Genomic DNA, 18,250 nt, shown 5'->3' on the forward strand with positions numbered 1-18,250 from the left:
GTAGAGACAGGATAAAATGTGCAACTCTACAGACAGTAACCTGAGCTCAAACCAATCGAACCTGTGCCAGTGAGGCAGCAACTTAACCCCCTGAACCAATAGGCTGTCTCAGAGCATATACGTTATTCTCATATGCAAACCTTTACTCACAATATTCCTATACTTTACATCATGAGCATTTTCCACACGATCACAATGTCCACTTTCCATCACAAGCCTGGTTTCATATGCTTAAAAACAAATTGTTATAACCAGTATCCTCCAAAGAAGAATAGGTTGAACCTGTCTATTTGATGTTATGTAAAGCAAATCTATAACGTAAGAATATCTATAAAATATAGTCTTGAAGCTCCTCGGTTATTACTATCCCAAGGTCACTGCAGGACCTTGTTGGTATTAATTACAATAGCGGGGCATAGTGTTGGCAGTGTTTTGGACTGAGTGACCAAGAAGACATAAATCTCTGACGTCAGAACGTTAAATTGAAGGTCTTAAGGACGAATAGAGTGGAATATTATTACTATAGAAGTGATAAAGGAAGCTATGAGAATGGATGACTGATTCTTTGTTATAATGGGGTCACGTTAAGGCTGAACAAGGAAAGTCATGTGGTATTTGTGTAGGAATTCACCAAGTACAGACCTTTGATGGAAGGCAGTCATAAATCATGATAATTCAGCGTCCTCAAACTGCCATAATCCCACCTAGGATTATTTGAAATAGTACGGAGTGGTTTCTTTGAGTGCCGCTCCTGTGTCGTAGAGGAAGGCGAGAAAAATTTACTGGTCTATCGCATCAACAACAAAAAACTTGAAAGCATTAAAAATTGAAAGCTTGGTGTAAGCTCTCGCAGATTGGAAGGTTCTCACAGCCAGTGGTGACTACTAGGCTTAAACGTCCATCTCTTGTTTTAATGGTGCATAATACTGTAGGTTGGACCCAAATACCACCTCCACCAAATGTTATAAGAAACATTCCCAGAATTGAGTGATCTGTATGGATAGAAAAGGATGAATCCTACTGATGTTGTAAAGAAGGATTCGACATGAGCGAGGGACGGTTGATTGACCAGGGTTTCCCCGAGGTTCCATGCAAAGACCAAAGGTGAGATCTGAGAGCACAAAAGCCTGAAGGGGGGTGCAGATGTGGATTTGCCCCTCATTGCCCTACAAGTATAAGGATGACGAAGAAAGTCTTGTGGTTGTAAGGAGCAAATGCTGCTGGAAGGTCAGGAAAAGGTCTCTTTGGCTAATATACCCCTGGGCTGCAATGACTTCACTCAATAGACTATTGATTTAATATGTTGCCGAGGACTCCAACTTCATGCAACACACACACACACACACACACACACACACACACACACACACACACACACACACACACACACATCCACTCATACAATATGCCTAATTTAGAAACATTGAACAACCTATAGCTAATGTTATAAATTTCAAGTACTATGTCATTGATCATGCCTATAATCAGTATTTACCCCACAGCCTCCAGGGGCCTAATTAGTCACTAAGCCATGTCGGGCCATTCTCTAGTAAGTAAAATAGTACATTTACCCATATGTGTTCATAGCAATACAGGTAAAGGTACTGATCCCATACTGGCTAAAACTCCCACAGTTAATGTGACAGGATGGCGTTACTACTGGGCACATCCTGGGGTGAGATAAGGTTCTATTCCATGATGGATAAGATTTCCAAAGTTGATGTGTGGCACCCTGAGGTATTACAGTACCACAGCGCCATCAGGCATGTAACAGTGTGTGACGAGGTGTTGCCACCCAAGGCCAAAGTGGGGCAACCTGCCTTTATAAAACGATTAACTTTGTAACTTATTTAACACTCTTTATCAATTAACACCAAAGTCACAAGGGTGCTGAGCATCTTCTGTTCAATTAAAGTAATGCAGCAGTAGTTGCTAGTCTTTCGGCTGCTCTTGTCTAAAGGTGTCGCTACAGCAGACCATCTGATCCGCACATAACTTGGCACAGGATTTACACCGGATGCCCTTTCTGACACAACCCTCCCATTTTTTCCCAGGCTTGGGGTTTTCGTGGGAATTGGGGCTTTAGCATGGCAGGTGAGAAAGCTACCACTGAGCCACCAATGCCACCTATGGTGATGCAGCAGTAATTTATCAAAATAGCTAACAGTTTCTACAAAGCATAGTTTTTCCACTGTTTTTCAGTACTGTAGGTACAGTAGGTACTATAGTTTGCACTGTATCTTTATGAAAAGGGTTATTCGGCTGTAACTGGTAGCTGAGAAAATGTGTTGATATTGTCGTTGAATCCTGGAATTAATAGAGATGATAGCATACAGGGGATGTGATGTAACTCGGTACAGGGAACAGATGCAGACTCAGCTGGTGAAAATGAAGAGGTAAAAGACGGACGCAGAGATGGGGAGGATTGAAGACTTGTTGTATCTATGCAACAAAGGGAAATATCTTTTAGAGCGAAAAAAGGTCCAGTGCTACTTTTCTTGATGCTGCTACTGCTGCATGTATTATGTGTTACATACTGCAGAGGAGAAGTCCATTTAGAGTTACTAGCCTCAAAAATCACCAATAAGAAAAAAGGATCTCAGATTGGAGCTGTTATAAAGGCTTTGCAGAGCAAAGGTAAAGCAGACACATTTCAATCAACTCCATCCTAACTGTTCAAGCTGCATTTTATTTATTTTTCAGTCTTCAGTAAGGGTTTTATCTCAGAGAGGGTCACAGGGGATTTGCAGCCTATCCCAGGAACATTGGATGTCTGGCAGAAATATACCCTAAATGGGACTCTGAGACATCACAGGGTACAATGCACATACAGTTTCACACCTACTGGCAAGTTTTTGGGAGAAAATGGCAAAACCAGGAGGAAAGCCATAGGCCACAGAGAGAACACAGCCACTTTGACCACAATGAAGCAGTTACACAAGGAGAATGAATGTGCAACATGGTGTTCCAGAGACTTTTTATGTAAGCAGAGTACATCTGCAGTGAAATAAATATTTTAATTCTAGGTACATCAAAAGATTTTTGGGGCTTTTAATCAAGGATGCAAATGTATGGATATTTAATTAGATGTAGCCTTATTTGCAGGAATAAGCGTGTGCATGCATGTGTGCGTATTGATTACAGGAGACTAGAGTATACTATTTTAAAACAATAGCGCCACGCCCCACTTGAGACTATTTCTAAGAATGGCAATGGAAAATTTTCCTACAAGATTTTGCCTCTGCTGTATGTTAACCACAACCCCATGGGATGTTTTCTATTATATGCACAGCGCGCCCTCTAGTGATCGTTAGTGAATAATGCACACTGAAGTTTATTGTTCTGCTTTCTATTTTTAATATTTAACGCTGCTATTTAAAAAAAAATCATACTATTTAATGATAATGTGCATATACGTTAAGCTGAATCAGAATTTAAGCATTTTACAAAAATAACCAAAAACGACTAACTATATATTTTATATATGTGACATTATTTAGCAGTTTCACTTTGCTTGTAGTTAATGCGTCACTTCTTGACAATAACTGAAAGAATGCGTGGAGTAGTCCTGTTCTCAAAGTTCGTTTGAACTTAAACAATGACTACATTTCCAGTAATGCCGCGCGCGTTCAACGGCAATACTCTGAACCCCGCGTTGCTCCTGGTGCATCATGGGGTTGGTAGTTTAACCATCGATGACTGGCACCGTTTTGACGTCGCGACGTCTATGAGGCAGACGATTTTCTGCAGAGGGAAGACATGAAAATAGAGGCCAGGTATTTTTTTTAGTTTATTAACTCTGCCGCGTTGATAACATTATGTTCGGTTACAGTAATAGAGGTTCGTTTTGAAACGAATGAGCTGTATTCGAGGCGTTTTTGTGCCTGTTGCGCAGGCTACACGGCTGTTTAAACCAGGAGGATTTTTGGTGACGTTAAATATGGTTGTTTAGGTAGTTAGCTAACTAGCTAAATTATCTACATGCGTATTTGTTTAGGGTATATACGAGTGTATTTGTATGTTGTGATATTCCCGAGGTTATATGTAGCGGCGTGTCGGTGTTTTTAGGCGCCAAAAAGAGACACCTTGTAGCTGTAGGGGCAAACATGCTAAGCTAAAGTATGCTAAGCTATTGAGCTAGGTACCTGACCAGCTAGCCTGTCGTTATGCCGCAGTGTTAGCACGTGCCGTCTGCTGTTAAACAGTACATGTACAGTACCCAGTCATGCACAAATCACATATTTGTGATTAAAATAAACTGAGTCGTTTTATTTTTAATGCATTTATATATATATATATATATATATAATGTAATTTGTGCGGTGTTTTTTTTTTTTCTTTGTTAAGTTATTCATCAGGTCATTGCAATAGTTCTCAAGACACCAGTGCAGTGTTACAGTCTGCTGAACTCGAGCCGACTGTTTAGGTCTCATCTTCTGTACGGGATGAGACAAATAGATCCTGCTTACGCGCGCGCACGCATCATGCGCACTAGTGTCCTGTCCAGATCACGTGACCTAATGCCTTCACTTGCAACTGTGTGTAGCTTTCTTTTTTCCGTTCCTAATCTTGTGTTTTTCCCTCCCTCATCACACTCTGTCAGCAGCAGTTGTTGAAGTGAAAACATGTCCAAGAAAAGGGGCAGGTAAGCTTTTGCACTTTTGCGTTTTTTCTCTCTTTTTCTCACAGCAGCACTACTCTTTGTATTTGTGTTGTATTGTGTTTTAATCCACATCAGGCTGTTGATGTTTAGTCTGCAATGTTATGGTGGCATAGTGGTTAGCACTGTGGCCTTGCACCTCCAGGGCAGAGGGTTTGATTCCCACCTCTAGTGTGTGCATGTTTTTTCCTTGCTTGATGGGGTTCCTCCAGGTACTCCAGTTTCCTCCCACAATCCAAAGACATGCAGATTAGGTTAATTGGGGTTCCCAAAATTGTACAATTGTGTGTGCCCTGTGATGGATTGGCACCCTGTCCCCCACCATGTACCCAAAGGCTCCTTGGATAGGCCAACAATGACCCTTTACATAAGAGGTCTAGGAGATGAATGAATGAATTGCTCAATTCCGATTTTTGGACAGAATGGATTTATGTCATGATAGTTCACATTCATCATTACTTTTATCAGACTATAATTTGAACGAGTTTGTTCTCATGCACATCTAGGACTACATCCGGATATGACTCAGATTCAATCTGAAAAAGAAAATTAGATTTGTGCGTTCAGATAGTCCTAAAAACAAATCAGATCTGTGTCACATTGGGGGTATTGCTATCAGAGCTGCTCTTATTTACAATTAGGGCATACCTTTTGACCAATCAGTTTAGCAGCAACAAAAGGTAGTACATTTACATGAAAGAAAATTTGAAACAACAGCCCAGTTGAGTTAAAAATGCATCATGTAAACACCTCAATCAGAACAGTCTGACCCGATCCGGCCAGATCGGAGTGAATGTATAATCAGAATGAGAGGTATGGTGATTTAAACCTTTGATAATATGTTCAGTAGGTATATATTAGCTGTGTAAACACTTACTTTGATGGTTTCTCTCGTCTTGAAATAAATATAGATTTTTTTTTTCTTTGCATGTTTCCCCATGTGGGAGTAACATTAGGTGACATGACAAGTTTCCAGGAAGTAAATTTTGCTTCTATTTCTGATCAGTGAAAAGCAACTCTCTCTCTCTCTCTCTCCTGTGTTTTCTCTCATCAGCTGGCTGAGAAAGGGGCACTGATTGGCTTGCCTGTTCATGCATACTGTAGTTAAGCATCTAACCAACCACAGATGTTTCTAAATTTTTGTAACTGACCATAATGCTGAATGTGGGATTTATCGTAAAAAATAGGAAGGCTAACTTAACTTCAAAGTGGAAGGGGGGAAAAAAATTTCTCCTCAACTTGTTAAATTTTTTCCAGATTAAACACTTCACAGCAGGCAGAACCACTCATGTTAAAAAAAAAAGTTAGATTGTGATTAAATACTTTGAACACATCTTATTGCATCAGCGTCCATGTAGACAGTTAAGTTGAAATCTTCAATCAAAATAATTTGACTCGCATTAAAGAAACATTGTCAATGTAAACATAGCTAATGAGGTGAAGCAAGGTCTCAGGTGTTTAAATTTCAAGACCAGCTTCTTTTAAAGACCTGTCTGCTGCTGTCGCACCCCATTACTTTATCGTCAGTTTTATACCATTGCAGTTACAAGCACTTTGACCATTCACAATGTAGTCCCACTTTATGTCTATTGTTCCTGGCGTAGGGTTCAGCTGAAGATTTTTTTCAGCATGTTTTTTATCCATCTATTCAGTGCTTCACAAAAAGAAATAAACACAATTCTTTAAGCAGGCTGACCAGGTCCTGTTTATAGCCGCACATGTAGCATTTTCTAAGCCAGTTTTTGTAAATGTAATTTGTCCCAGTACACTGCCCACTATCACCTGCCCTCCTGTTTATGGCTTCTAAAATTTGAGGTTCTCATGTTAGTTAGCCTTGAGCAGAAAAGTCAATTTGTGTTATTTAATGAGAGCAATAATGTGTCTAGAAAGTTTGTCTATCAAGTATATTTATGATAATGTAATGGTACATTAACTCACAGATTGTTTGGGTCATATCTCGATTGGAAATGAAGTAAAGCAACATATTAATATTCTTGCAATAAAAATTTTAAAGAATGTCACATCCAGTTTTGTCCAAAAAGCAAAATTTTGATACTTTTTAGCTACCTCGTCTGATTCTTTTTTTACCCAGGCAGTCTCACGTATTACTTTTTTTCGCAAATGCATTTAAATTTTACTGATGCTCAATAAATTTTACTTAGCCTCAGATTGTCTGTAAGAAATTTTCTGCTGTAACACCTGTACTCTCTCATTTATTATCAAATCAGCCAAAATTGAAAAAGAAAAAAAAAAACAGGTGATGTTTGTTCGATCTTGTACCATCCAAATTCTTCTTGTCGGCTGACAGGAGCAGGACCTGATGTAGCCCTTTGCTGTTGTAGCCCCACTTCACTAATGTTCAGCACAGTGGTTGTTACGAGATTTATTTCTGCTCAGCATGGTTGTAAGGAGTGACTGTTTGAGGTACTTTCTGTGAGCCCAAACCAGTCTGGTAATTTTCTTTCGTTCTGATGTCCACTCAGGAAACGTAGCAGCGGAGAACTGAGCGACTCGCTCTCCCCTGACCCCAACTGCCTTCTGGGTAAGAGGATCCAGCACAGCTGGAGGGAGAAAGGTGCACTCACTAAGTGGAAAGGCACCGTCTTGGACCGGCTCAGCGTCAACCCATCGCTCTTCATGGTCAAATACGATGGCTTTGACTGTGTCTACGGCATCGAGCTGTTCAAAGATGAGCGCGTGTCTAATCTGCAAGTGCTCACTGAGAAAATTGGTGAGTAGTAATTGGTGAAGAAGTCAGCTGCACACACACATTGACTTGAATATTCAAAAAAAGTGTTGTTTTCTTTCCTCATTAGGTAAACTTGACTTTTTTTTTGTACAACAGTAATTTAACACTACATACTGCAGATAAAAGTCAAGTTTACTACTACAGTAGTTTGCACATTAATAATTTATTCATCAAACCAAATGTCAAGGAGTTTCTCCTAGATTATCACTATGATGGTGTGCATGTGTACGGTGCAATTTACCTCACTAGTGAACCTATGTTTAAAAAACTGTTAACACAAATAGGAAGTGGTTGATACTATAAACAGCTTATGATGTATTATATGCTTCACGTAATGTAGGTTGGCTGACGTATTGTAGGATCTGGGGCTAAATATACAATACTGAAACTCGCTTTTCTTGGACGTAGTGAAAAGGAAGTTTTGTTGTGCCTTTGTTGTTGAAAATGGGGGTCTCAATGGACGAAAAAGTTTTCATAGTTCCCTAGTTTTAATTCCGCTTATACGGAAATGGTCATAATCGGGGACCAGGAAGTTTAAAATAGGTGCCAGAACACATTTCTTCCCATACGTGTCTCATTCCCCCAATCTTACATCACTAGTGGGGAATGTTAAAGGAGAGTGTGAAGATCTGCCAAGAACCATGCCTGCATTATGCAAGCAGGTCGTCTCCTTTTGCAGGAGCCTGCAGCAAACCTTTGTTTTGGAAGTCCGGGTTGAGAATCCGCATGAACAATTCAAACACTGTTAACACACACTTTTTGAACATTTACATTACACATACAGTGGTAAATCAACACGCTAATGGTGTATACGATGTGTGTCTTTCAGGAGAAATAAACTCACAGATGACAACAAGGTGATGTTGTTCGTCTTTTAATTTCAATACAGTATATTTTGGCACATAATGTACTTTTAATGCAAAAATAAATAAGTCACAAATTTTAAGATTTATAAAAAGATTTAAGAAACGGGTTAATGATTGTATCTTTTTTTGCAGTACCAGTAAAAAATTTTTACACCTCTCCTTATTTAATGTCCCCCCAACGTTATATACAGTGAAACCCCGGATTGCGAGTAACGCCGTTTGCGAGTGTTCCACAAGACGAGCAAAGATTTTTAACACATTTTGACTTGAAAAACAAGCAAGTCTTGGTTTATGAGCACCGAGTATTATTTATCACGCATGCGCTTCTTGTTTTGACACCAAGCGTCACATGATCACAACTGAGGCAACAGTTTTTTTCTCTCTTGTGCTGCGGAATTGTGGGTAATCATATCCCCTGCTGGGTCTTAGTGTGCGTCTCTTACTGGTATAGTCAACATCCGTGCACGCATGTACTGTTTACTATAATACTGTCCACTGACCACGTACGTGTGTGTGCATAAAACATATTTTATTTTGTGTTTGTAAGCGCGTGTGTACAGCACAGTCTGCTTCCGGAATGAATTATGCTCGTAATCCAAGGTTCCACTGTATAAGTACAGAAGACATTACATAATTCCATATTTGTTCTGTTGTAATTTTAATCAAAAACATAACTCAATCTTTGTTTGTTTGTTTTTTGTCAATTAATTATATTTGATTTGCTTTTTCTTCACTTTCTGCTCCAACCCATCCTAAACCATTTCACTCGGATTTAGATCAGGTGATTGTGGAGACCAGGTCATCTGATGCATCACTCTCCTTCTTGCACAAATAAATCTTATATGACCTATTGGTGTGTTTGGTCAGACCAGTGGGTAGTTTTCCATTGTTTCTTGACCCAAGCAAGTCTTGTTGTTTATCCGAAGTCATGTTTTGTCTTGTAGCTCCTGGTCCTCATGAGAGCCAGTTTCTTCATAGTGTTTGATGGCTTTGATGGCAAATGTGTATTTGGCATACGGAGTTACTTAAGATTTTCTCAAAGTAATGATGGACTGTCTTTTTTTTCTTTAGTTACCTTTACTTAACTTACTTAATATGGATTTGTACCATAGTTTTAGTAGCATTAATAGGGTTATTGACTCCGACATTAAGCAGGGTAAAATGTCCAAAATAAATTCTTGACAAGTCAAACCTGTGAATTAACAACCATTTCAGGTGACTACCCCATGAATCTGACGAGAGAGGGCCATGAGTGTGCACAGCTGTCATCAAAGTTAAATGTGGCTACTTTGGACAGTATAAAATATAAAACATGTTCTGGGGAGTTTAATACATTTTTTCTGTTTACTAAATAGTCTCACACATGTTCTTTCATAGTATGGATGACTTCCAACTAATGTACCATGTTAAAAATAATAATAATAAAAAAAAGAAAAGGCACTAAAGGAGAAGTCGACATTTTTTTGACTGGTTGAGTGAGAAGCTCTATAGAGGAAAATGACAAACAAATGCCCACATTTTTTTGTGAATTAAAGCGCCATTTAGTTCAAACACAAAAGTTTCTTGAATTACACAAATTTGCTTCTGGTAGCACTTACTGTACATTAATTTTTCAACCAAACCTATGATTATAATCCCCAGGCTTGTGAGCTGGAAGAAACCAATAGGAAGGGACTATGTGCCCTCCTTTGCTTCATGAAAAAATAAAGGTGTATTTTACTAAATAATATCACACTAAACCCGCCTTAGTTTTTTCTTTTTATTGGTTGGTTCACATCTGGAAAAAAAGACCTACTTGTCCACCAACGTATGGTAAGGTTTTGTGGTAACATTTTTTTTCTTTGCCTGCGGGGATTCTCTTGCTTGTAGTATTCACACCTCTGCACCATGTCAGTTTTTCCACTTTAATGTGGTAGGAAAAAGGTGTACGTGTGCAAGATGAAGAAGTCGCATGTAGAGGAGTGCAAGTTCTCGTGCAGTTTTGTTGACCCTGTGCGTGGTTGCACAAAACAACCATTTCTTAACAGCTTTGAGTGAGTTCTGGTGATGTTTGTGGTTTTGACAGTTAGCGAAAAGCATTACATGCTGGACAAAATACGCCCTTCAGTACCCAACACTTGAACATTTTGATTATATAATGAAGCTGTAATTATTTAACATTTGGCTTTAAATTTGTAGTGTGTTTTTGTGTATGTACTTTAGTGTAGTTTGTTATGTGGTGTAGTTTTTGTTTCCTTATTGGGCTCACCAACAATCAGAAATGTTTGAATAATTTTTAAATCTTAGATACAAAAACTTTGGACTCAGTGCAAACCATTGGCATCATCAGTTTCCTTCCATGAGCTGCTTTGCCAGGCCTTTATTGCAGCCTCTTTCTGCTGCTTGTTTGTGGGTCTTTCTTCCCTCAGTTCTGTCTTCAGTAGGTAAAGCATGCTTAAATGATTTATTTTATTTATAGACTTATTTTATTTTTTTGCTGAAGCTGTTGGATTGCTTCTGCAGTATGTTTTGGTCATACTTTGTTTGGGCTGTTATTTGCCATTCCATGGCTTTTTTATTTATTTGACTGAATATGAGCAGAAATGATAACTGTACACTTCAGAATTCATCCTGCTCCACTGACAGCCATGCTTGCCCATGACTCTGCCCTGTTTTATAAAGTGAGCTTTGTAACATAAGCCCCTTTCATTACTTTTTTATATTCTTTTCTTAACAGTCATAATAGTACAAGGTAATCTGGTATGACTTTGCTAGATGGTGTGAAGTAGTTTTTCTTTACCAAGGAAAAAATTCTGCAATCAAGTTTCTGAGCTCACCACTGCATTACTGTTTTTTTTTTTTTTTTTTTTTATGTTAATGCAATATTTTTTGTTAAACCTTTTGAATTAAAGCTAAAAGTCAATACCTTAGGATTTTATTTTTGGGCTTTGCAAAATCTAAAGTGTTGATTAAAATGTTGCTTCATATTTATAGTGTGGCTTAAAAAAGTGCTGTTGCTTGCTAGTGTGGCCGCACTGTTACACCTGTGTTGTTAATTTAAAACAAAATTGTCTACAATCTGAACAATATATCAGGTAAGTAAAAAAATTGCGTATATAGTATTGCTAATAATAGACTGGCAAGGGAAAATTTCCTGACAGGACTTTTCCCAGGATCCTGGGATGACCCAGGATGCTGGGATTTTGATGATGATAGTGAGCAGAGAGATGTTATATAGGAAAGAGGCCAACAGTGTTAAATGTGTTCAAGTGGTACAGTTTTTTTTTAGTGGAATTATATTATGAATAGATGAGTTTCTTTAGGAGTTTTTGGGAACTGCAAGTCTTCAGTGTATCCATGTGAGATTATCCAGAGCAGCCTGAATAGCCTCAAGCAGAAGACGCAGGAGGAGCAGAACAGAGTGGAGCATTAGGATGAGTTTAAGGAGAGTCACACTACTGTAGCAGGGTGTTAGATTTTGTCAGCAAGAGAGCATGTGCAGCTCTGCAAGCAAAGAGAACAGATTATGAGATGTGACGAGAGCAGACATGATCATACCGGAATATAAGATTGCTCAGGTAATATAAGTTGAGACATTTCATGGCTTACGGATATTTAAACGCGTTTTATAAGTAATGTGATTTTTTTTCTTTTTTTTTTTAAGCCAGTTTTTTTGGATGTAATGGATATAAAATGACATAAATTACACCCTACTTGACTTCTTAGGAATAAATAAATGTATTCTGCTGTGGAAATAAACTCAAATCTTTGCAGGTAGTAGATTCATGTTACTAATTCTTCTAACTTTTTTATAGTGAACAACAAGATTAAGGTGCCTCATGACCCAGAGGAGCTGGTCGGGAAAGCAGTAGAGCATCTGTTTGAGAAAGAGGACGGAGAAAAGAACGAGTGGAGAGGGATGGTGCTGTCTCGTGCCCCCATCATGACCAACTGGTATTACATCACCTACGAGAAGGATCCAGTGCTGTACATGTATCAGCTGTGGGACGACTACAAGGAAGGCGACCTCCGGATTTTACCTGAAGCAGGTGCGAATTCTGTGTAAAAACATATTCTGCTGCTCTATACTTATAAATAATAATTTTTATTATTTTTTTTAAAGAAATACTAGCAGCATATGTGGCCCACGACCGGCTGTGCTGCCTAGGAGGAAGACATGGCATACTTTTTCCTTTTTTTTTATTTATTCTGTCATTTACAGCAACACTAGCCAGTTGTGCCGGTGCCCTTGTGTAGGAGGGCAAAGAGCAACAGTTAGTATGTTGTTATTAAATTGGTGCATTAAGATAAGGCATTTGTAGGGATCAGTCAAGTGTTCTCCTTCAGACATCCTGTTTTTTGTTTTTTAGTGTATGTGTTTTTTTTTGCCACTACAGTAATAAATTATCATGTTTTTTTTTTCTTCTTTCTTTCCATTTGCACTCCAGAGAACAAGCACCTGCTGCCTGCTGACAGGAAGCCTGGCGAGGAGACCGAGAGCCTTGTGGGTAAGCAGGTTGAATATGTTACTGACAAAGGAGTAAAGAGAACCGGGCTGGTGATCTACCAAGTCCCCGCCAAGCCCTCCGTCTATTACATCAAATACGACGACGATTTTCACATTCACGTCTACGACCTGGTCAAGACCACCTAAAATAACGAGAATGCGGCATACGAAGACTAAACACATCATCACCTCTTCGTAGCGTAATGTCGTCGCCTTTCATTGTACTCTCTCTCTCTCTCTCTCTCTCTCCCTCTCTCCACTGTGTGTTGCTGTGGAGGGGCGGAATGGCACAGATGTTTGTGGTTTTGTTCATTTGCGTGTCGTATTCGTGGATGTCACATCATCGACGCAAGTTTAAAGAACAAAGTGGAAAGCCCCAGTTAGGGACTTTGTTTGTGCTGAGCATGCTAACTGAATGGTTATCTCTCTTCTAGTGGGCGTGGTGACGAAAAGACAGTCAGTTACAGCGATTTCTGATTTGGGGCTTTAAATGTAAAAATGGGGAAGCAGGTGTATCTAGAGATACACAGTCTATTTATTGACATTTAATTATGTTACCATGTTTTTGTGATAATCATAAGCCATTTTATGAAGACAACATTTTTTTTTTTTTTTTGCAAGCCAGAATAGGTTGGAGTAATCGAGAATACTTACAGGATTAATCTTTAGCAAAAATTAAGGCAACTATTTATTTATGCTTTCTGTTATTTTTTTATTCTTGCAGAAGTCACTACTGTGAGTGCCGCTTTGATTCTTTAAATCGACTTGCTAAAATTCTTTTGGTAATATTCCACTTGAAGAGCCTGAATCCAAGATGGCTCTGCCATAAAAAAAAATAAAATAAAATAAAACGCTTTTCAGAGAAGACAACCTGCTATCAGGAAGCTCTCAGCCATCCTGTGAAGAAATAGGAGTAAAAAGACAAAAAGAAATAAAGGCTCAATGAGATTACATTATTTCAGTGTAGGTATAATTTTGGATTCTTTTAAAGTTTTTAATAAAAGATATAGTCTGCTGTTTGCCCAGTGAAATAATTGTCAATCAGTTTCGTACTTTGACATATAAATTAGGCCCTTGTTTTTTTTCCTGCTTAATAAACAAAATAATTTTTTTTGTTGTTTTTTAAATAGGCCTACGTTATGTAAAAAGGAGGTTTTATTAAAATTATGTTGATTATCTGATCTTAATTACTGCATAACCATGTAACTGTAAACATAATTATCTCTGTAGTTGGGTAGAATCATTATGAGGTTGCCTACCTAAGTGGCTCCACTTTAATATGATGTTTAATATAAAGTAAATCTATCCAGCAGGCTGGACCTTAAGAAAAAAAATCTGACTAAAAAATAAGTTTAAAATTAAAATGGATTTCATTTTATTTCCTGGATTGACAGGATGTTTCAGGGGAGGACTGTAGTGAGTTCATGTCTCTAATAGTTGTCTTGTTATGATGAATAGCACTTTTTACACTTCTTCAACAAAACGCACTGAGGTACAAATATCATAGTAGTATTGTACTTAACACAGCAGAAATAACGCAACTATATTATGAATTGTGGTCCGAGTTGAATTGAATATTTAACACTTCCTTGGACAGAAACATACAGACCCCCAAGCTGTTTTTCCCCCTTTACTTATGAGTAATAAAACTCATAAAATTTGGAATGGCCCTTAAAGATGGCAGAATGTTAAAGCCAGTAATACAGTTTATGAGTTCACTTAAATGTGATCCCTTGTTTTTGGTTTGTTTGTTTGTTTGTTTGTTTTACACCGTAAATGACAAAGCACATTAAATAGTCGTGTTTTACGGCAGGAGATAATTGCTTGCTGTTAGTGCTTTTGTTATTGTAGTCCAGATTTTCATAAAAGCATACAAATAGTGCATCGCATTATGTCTTGGTTGTATAATAGTGTATCCAGTATCGTGGCTGTATTCTGCAAAATTGCAAATTCTTTTGCTTTACTATTTTAAAAAGGGCACCTTTCGGATCTTTGCAGTTAACTGGCTGATATCTTTTTGTTTGTGGCTTTGAACATTTAAAATCTGTGCAGAATTCTTCCTGTTGGGGATAAAAACATAAACATTAAATAATTGATCAGTGTTTTACTATACAATCTCCTTACTCATTCTGTTTCTTCATTCCCCACAATTGTACAGCTTTTAACAACACACATAATCAACAAATCAATTTAGTTCCTGCATGTAATTCAAAAACAGACACATTAATAATATCTCTCACATGTTGTCCTTTTCAAAATGGTCAAAAGGTGTAATCTTGTATGTACTTAAATGTAATTTTTTGTAAATACTGCATATATGCTTGAAATTGTTTTGTTGCCTTTTTTTTCCTTTTTTTTTTTTGTTCATAGCAATTGCACTTTATTTTCGTCTTAGTCTGCCTCAGTGAAAGAGGATTTTTTTTATTAATTCAGGCAGAATCATTTTATCCTTAAAGAGCAACTCTAGCCGGCTGTTTATTTGAAGAAAAAAGAGACAGGATTTTATTTACTTCTGTGTTGTTCTTTCTCTTTTGAAAGTAAAAAAAATAAAAAAAATCAATAATCGATCATTCATTAATAGTGAATGATATTGAATATCAGATGCTCATTTCCCCCTTAGTTCAATTTTTATTTAAAAAATCTAGCAACACAATCCAGTGTTTTACATACGCTAATTTATTTCAAAACAGCAATCTGTTTTGTGGTAAGAGCTGTCCAGGAAAGAAAAGATGGCAGAAGGAGAATGACTAGTAACAGCTTGGGTGTCGAGGTTACTCTACTACATGCAAAACAAACCTGCAAAATAAGTTACTGCATTTTTAATTAGTTAAAATCTTAACAATTAATTAATAATTATTAAGATCTCTTGGTAAAAGCATACCATACTTTAATTGTAAAGCTCACACATTAAGCTTTAGTTGATCATGAACACTGGGAAATATGGCCGTAATAGTCTGACAAGCCAGTGTGTACTCCTACTGAGAAATTAACTAAAGAAAACAAGATGATTTAATGAATGAAAGAAGTTGCACGTAGTATGGTTTTGAAACACAGGACTTGCACAGTAAATATAGCTTCATGACTGAATGAAGTTACGTTTTGGACATGTAATATATGTGTAAAAAAAAAAAAAAAATTAAAAGTGAAATGGATTTCATTTTATTTCCTGAACTGACAGGATGTTTCAGGACAATGATGTTATATTCAATACTGCGCAAAAGTCTTAGGAACATGCAAGTAGAGCAAGGATGACTTAAAAAGAAAAAAGCCCAGTAAACAAGAATTAAGAAAAAAAAAAAGTCAATATTTTGTTTCATGAGGCTTTGATGACCCTTTAGTGTCGGGTAAAATTTGTGGGGGGAAAAACTTTATAAGGAAATTACTCAGCATCCTGGACACAGTTCTTCTAAGGACATGTTGCACCTGCTTCTTTTTTGCATAGAAAAATCCATTACTTTCTATTTTGTCTTTTAAAAAAGTGGTCACTTATATAATGTATGCTGCTATCTTTTGTGGCATAACTTTAAAAAAGTTTTCTACTGACTCTATAAGATAGAAATTACCAAAAAAATCTATAATAAATTTTGTATTAAATAACATGGGGTCTTTAAGATTTTTGCTACAGTGCTGTATGTTTGAAGGAGTTCTACTTGAGTGTTAAAGCATGCTACTTCTGGACAGATGCAGTATGTGGACCCCTAAAACACAGCACAAAGGACTTGGAAAAACCATGACTGCATTGGCAGCAGTTTTTCCTGAAGACAAACGGTTAAGACGAATTAATTGCCTAGGATTTTTTAAATTATTTTCTTATTTTTCTTGGTTCTTTTCAAATCTGTAAAAAAAATCTGACTGATTCTGTTTGTCATTTGCAGACTACCACCTCTATCTTCTTTAGTAATGAAGCAAATAGAAAACTGTTCTCTTATTTAAATGTAATGTGCTGGAGTTGCTCTTTAAACTGAGTAAAACCACAGTGACGATGTAAAGGATACGCTGATGGCAATCACCAAAGGGAAATTTGGTTCTTCTCTTGTTTTTAAACTAGACTTCATTATGTAGCTGCCATAGTATTATTCTAAAACAAGTAAAAAAAGAAATTAAAAAAAGTATCAGAATGTGACGCACCTTAAATTTGATTGTAATTTAAAAGAAACGTGTTATCAAATATATCTTCTTTTTTTTGTTAAACTTGTAAGCACAGTATGCCTTCATGTAAGTTTGGCTTTTTTTGTATAAATGCAGCTCATTCCCTTAGGGCTTGTGATTCTAGTCAGATTTCTCCCTTGTACAGTAGCATTTGCTTTTGTTCTCAGACAGACCTTTATGATTGCAGATGAAATGATGATCTAACTGGTTTTGATTTGAAGAGGCGAGAAACCGAAGGCTGAAGTTCAGCTGGACTTCATGCTTAAGTTTAACAGTCAGGACCTTCATAATGATTCTATGAGAGAGTCTCAGGCATAGTTTTTCTCTCAAATCCGTGTTATCGAATAACTCCGTTTCATCAAGCATGCGTTTCAAAAGTTGTCCAGATCTGTTAAAGAAAAATCCTGTCAATTGAAAGATGACCCTGTTGTGCAACCTGTTTGCTGTATACTGTCACTGAGATAAGGTTTGACCCAGCTGTACAGTTTTAACCTTTTGCTGATGTAAATACAGCTTCAGATGTTTCCTTATGCTTTGTAGGATACACAATACAGTTGAGTGGAAATATCTGTGTAGTCACCTGTACTTGTTTTAATCGCCTGTATTATACTTTATTTCTGATCTGCATCTGTTTCGTGTGGACCGAATGGGAAATACTTGTCCATGTCAAGCAAATTAATGACGTGCGTTCTTCGGGTTTCATTCACTCTTGCTAATTGTGAACAAGTAAATCTCTTTCTCGCTCCTCTGTAAATGTGGTTTATCGTACACACGCTCTGCAAGCTTCCAATAATCCCCAACCCTCTAGTTGTTCCCTCTTTGATATGTGTTCCTGTTAGTTCCTGCTTTTTTCTTTTTTTTTTTTTTTTTGCCAAAGTTAACTTTTCCTTAGGCAACCTTCGAAAGTGTCAAAACTGTTCCTGTTGTCTGTGTAATGATGCTATAAGTAAAAAAATGAAATAAAAGAGATATTTTTTGCACTGATGCTGGTGTCTATTCTGATTTCACAAAAATACGAGGAGGTGAGCTTGTGTGAATTATCAGTGTTCAGGTCAAGTGAGATTGAATTTGTAATGTGCATGGAAATAAGAGATGGTTTGGAAACAGATCGCCACTTGTGCTCAGAATACGGTCTAACCCCAATTTTCATAAGCGGGGTTGGTTTATTCAAAACTTTATCAATTTAAAAATACATGTATAACTTGTAGTTAAAATTCCCAGTTGAATGTTGAGTTTTTCATTTTTAGCTATAGTTTTAATAAACCTAAAATTCCTATTCTTGGCTTAGAAAAGTGGAACATGATGTCTTCTACTATTGCAACCCATCCACTTCAAGGATT

The 18,250-nt window shown here is 37.3% G+C and overlaps 1 protein-coding gene across 2 annotated transcripts; it reads left to right on the forward strand.

Annotated features, from left to right (window-relative positions):
- The first annotated feature begins 3,683 nt into the window (after window positions 1–3,683).
- On the forward strand, window positions 3,684–17,894 carry zmp:0000000521 (spindlin-W). Of its 2 annotated transcripts, none has more exons than XM_053486583.1 (5): window positions 3,684–3,776; window positions 4,604–4,645; window positions 7,144–7,391; window positions 12,070–12,303; window positions 12,703–17,894. In XM_053486583.1, exons 2-5 carry the CDS (start codon window positions 4,626–4,628, stop codon window positions 12,906–12,908), a joined length of 708 nt encoding a protein of 235 aa, XP_053342558.1. In that variant the 5' UTR covers window positions 3,684–3,776; window positions 4,604–4,625; the 3' UTR covers window positions 12,909–17,894. The 2 variants fall into 2 exon arrangements, with proteins under 2 accessions (XP_053342558.1, XP_053342557.1); XM_053486582.1 differs by having other exon boundaries at window positions 3,698–3,776; window positions 4,607–4,645.
- Window positions 17,895–18,250: the final 356 nt, after the last annotated feature.

The sequence above is a fragment of the Clarias gariepinus genome, chromosome 25 (assembly GCF_024256425.1).
Source record: "Clarias gariepinus isolate MV-2021 ecotype Netherlands chromosome 25, CGAR_prim_01v2, whole genome shotgun sequence".
Taxonomy (NCBI): domain Eukaryota; kingdom Metazoa; phylum Chordata; class Actinopteri; order Siluriformes; family Clariidae; genus Clarias; species Clarias gariepinus.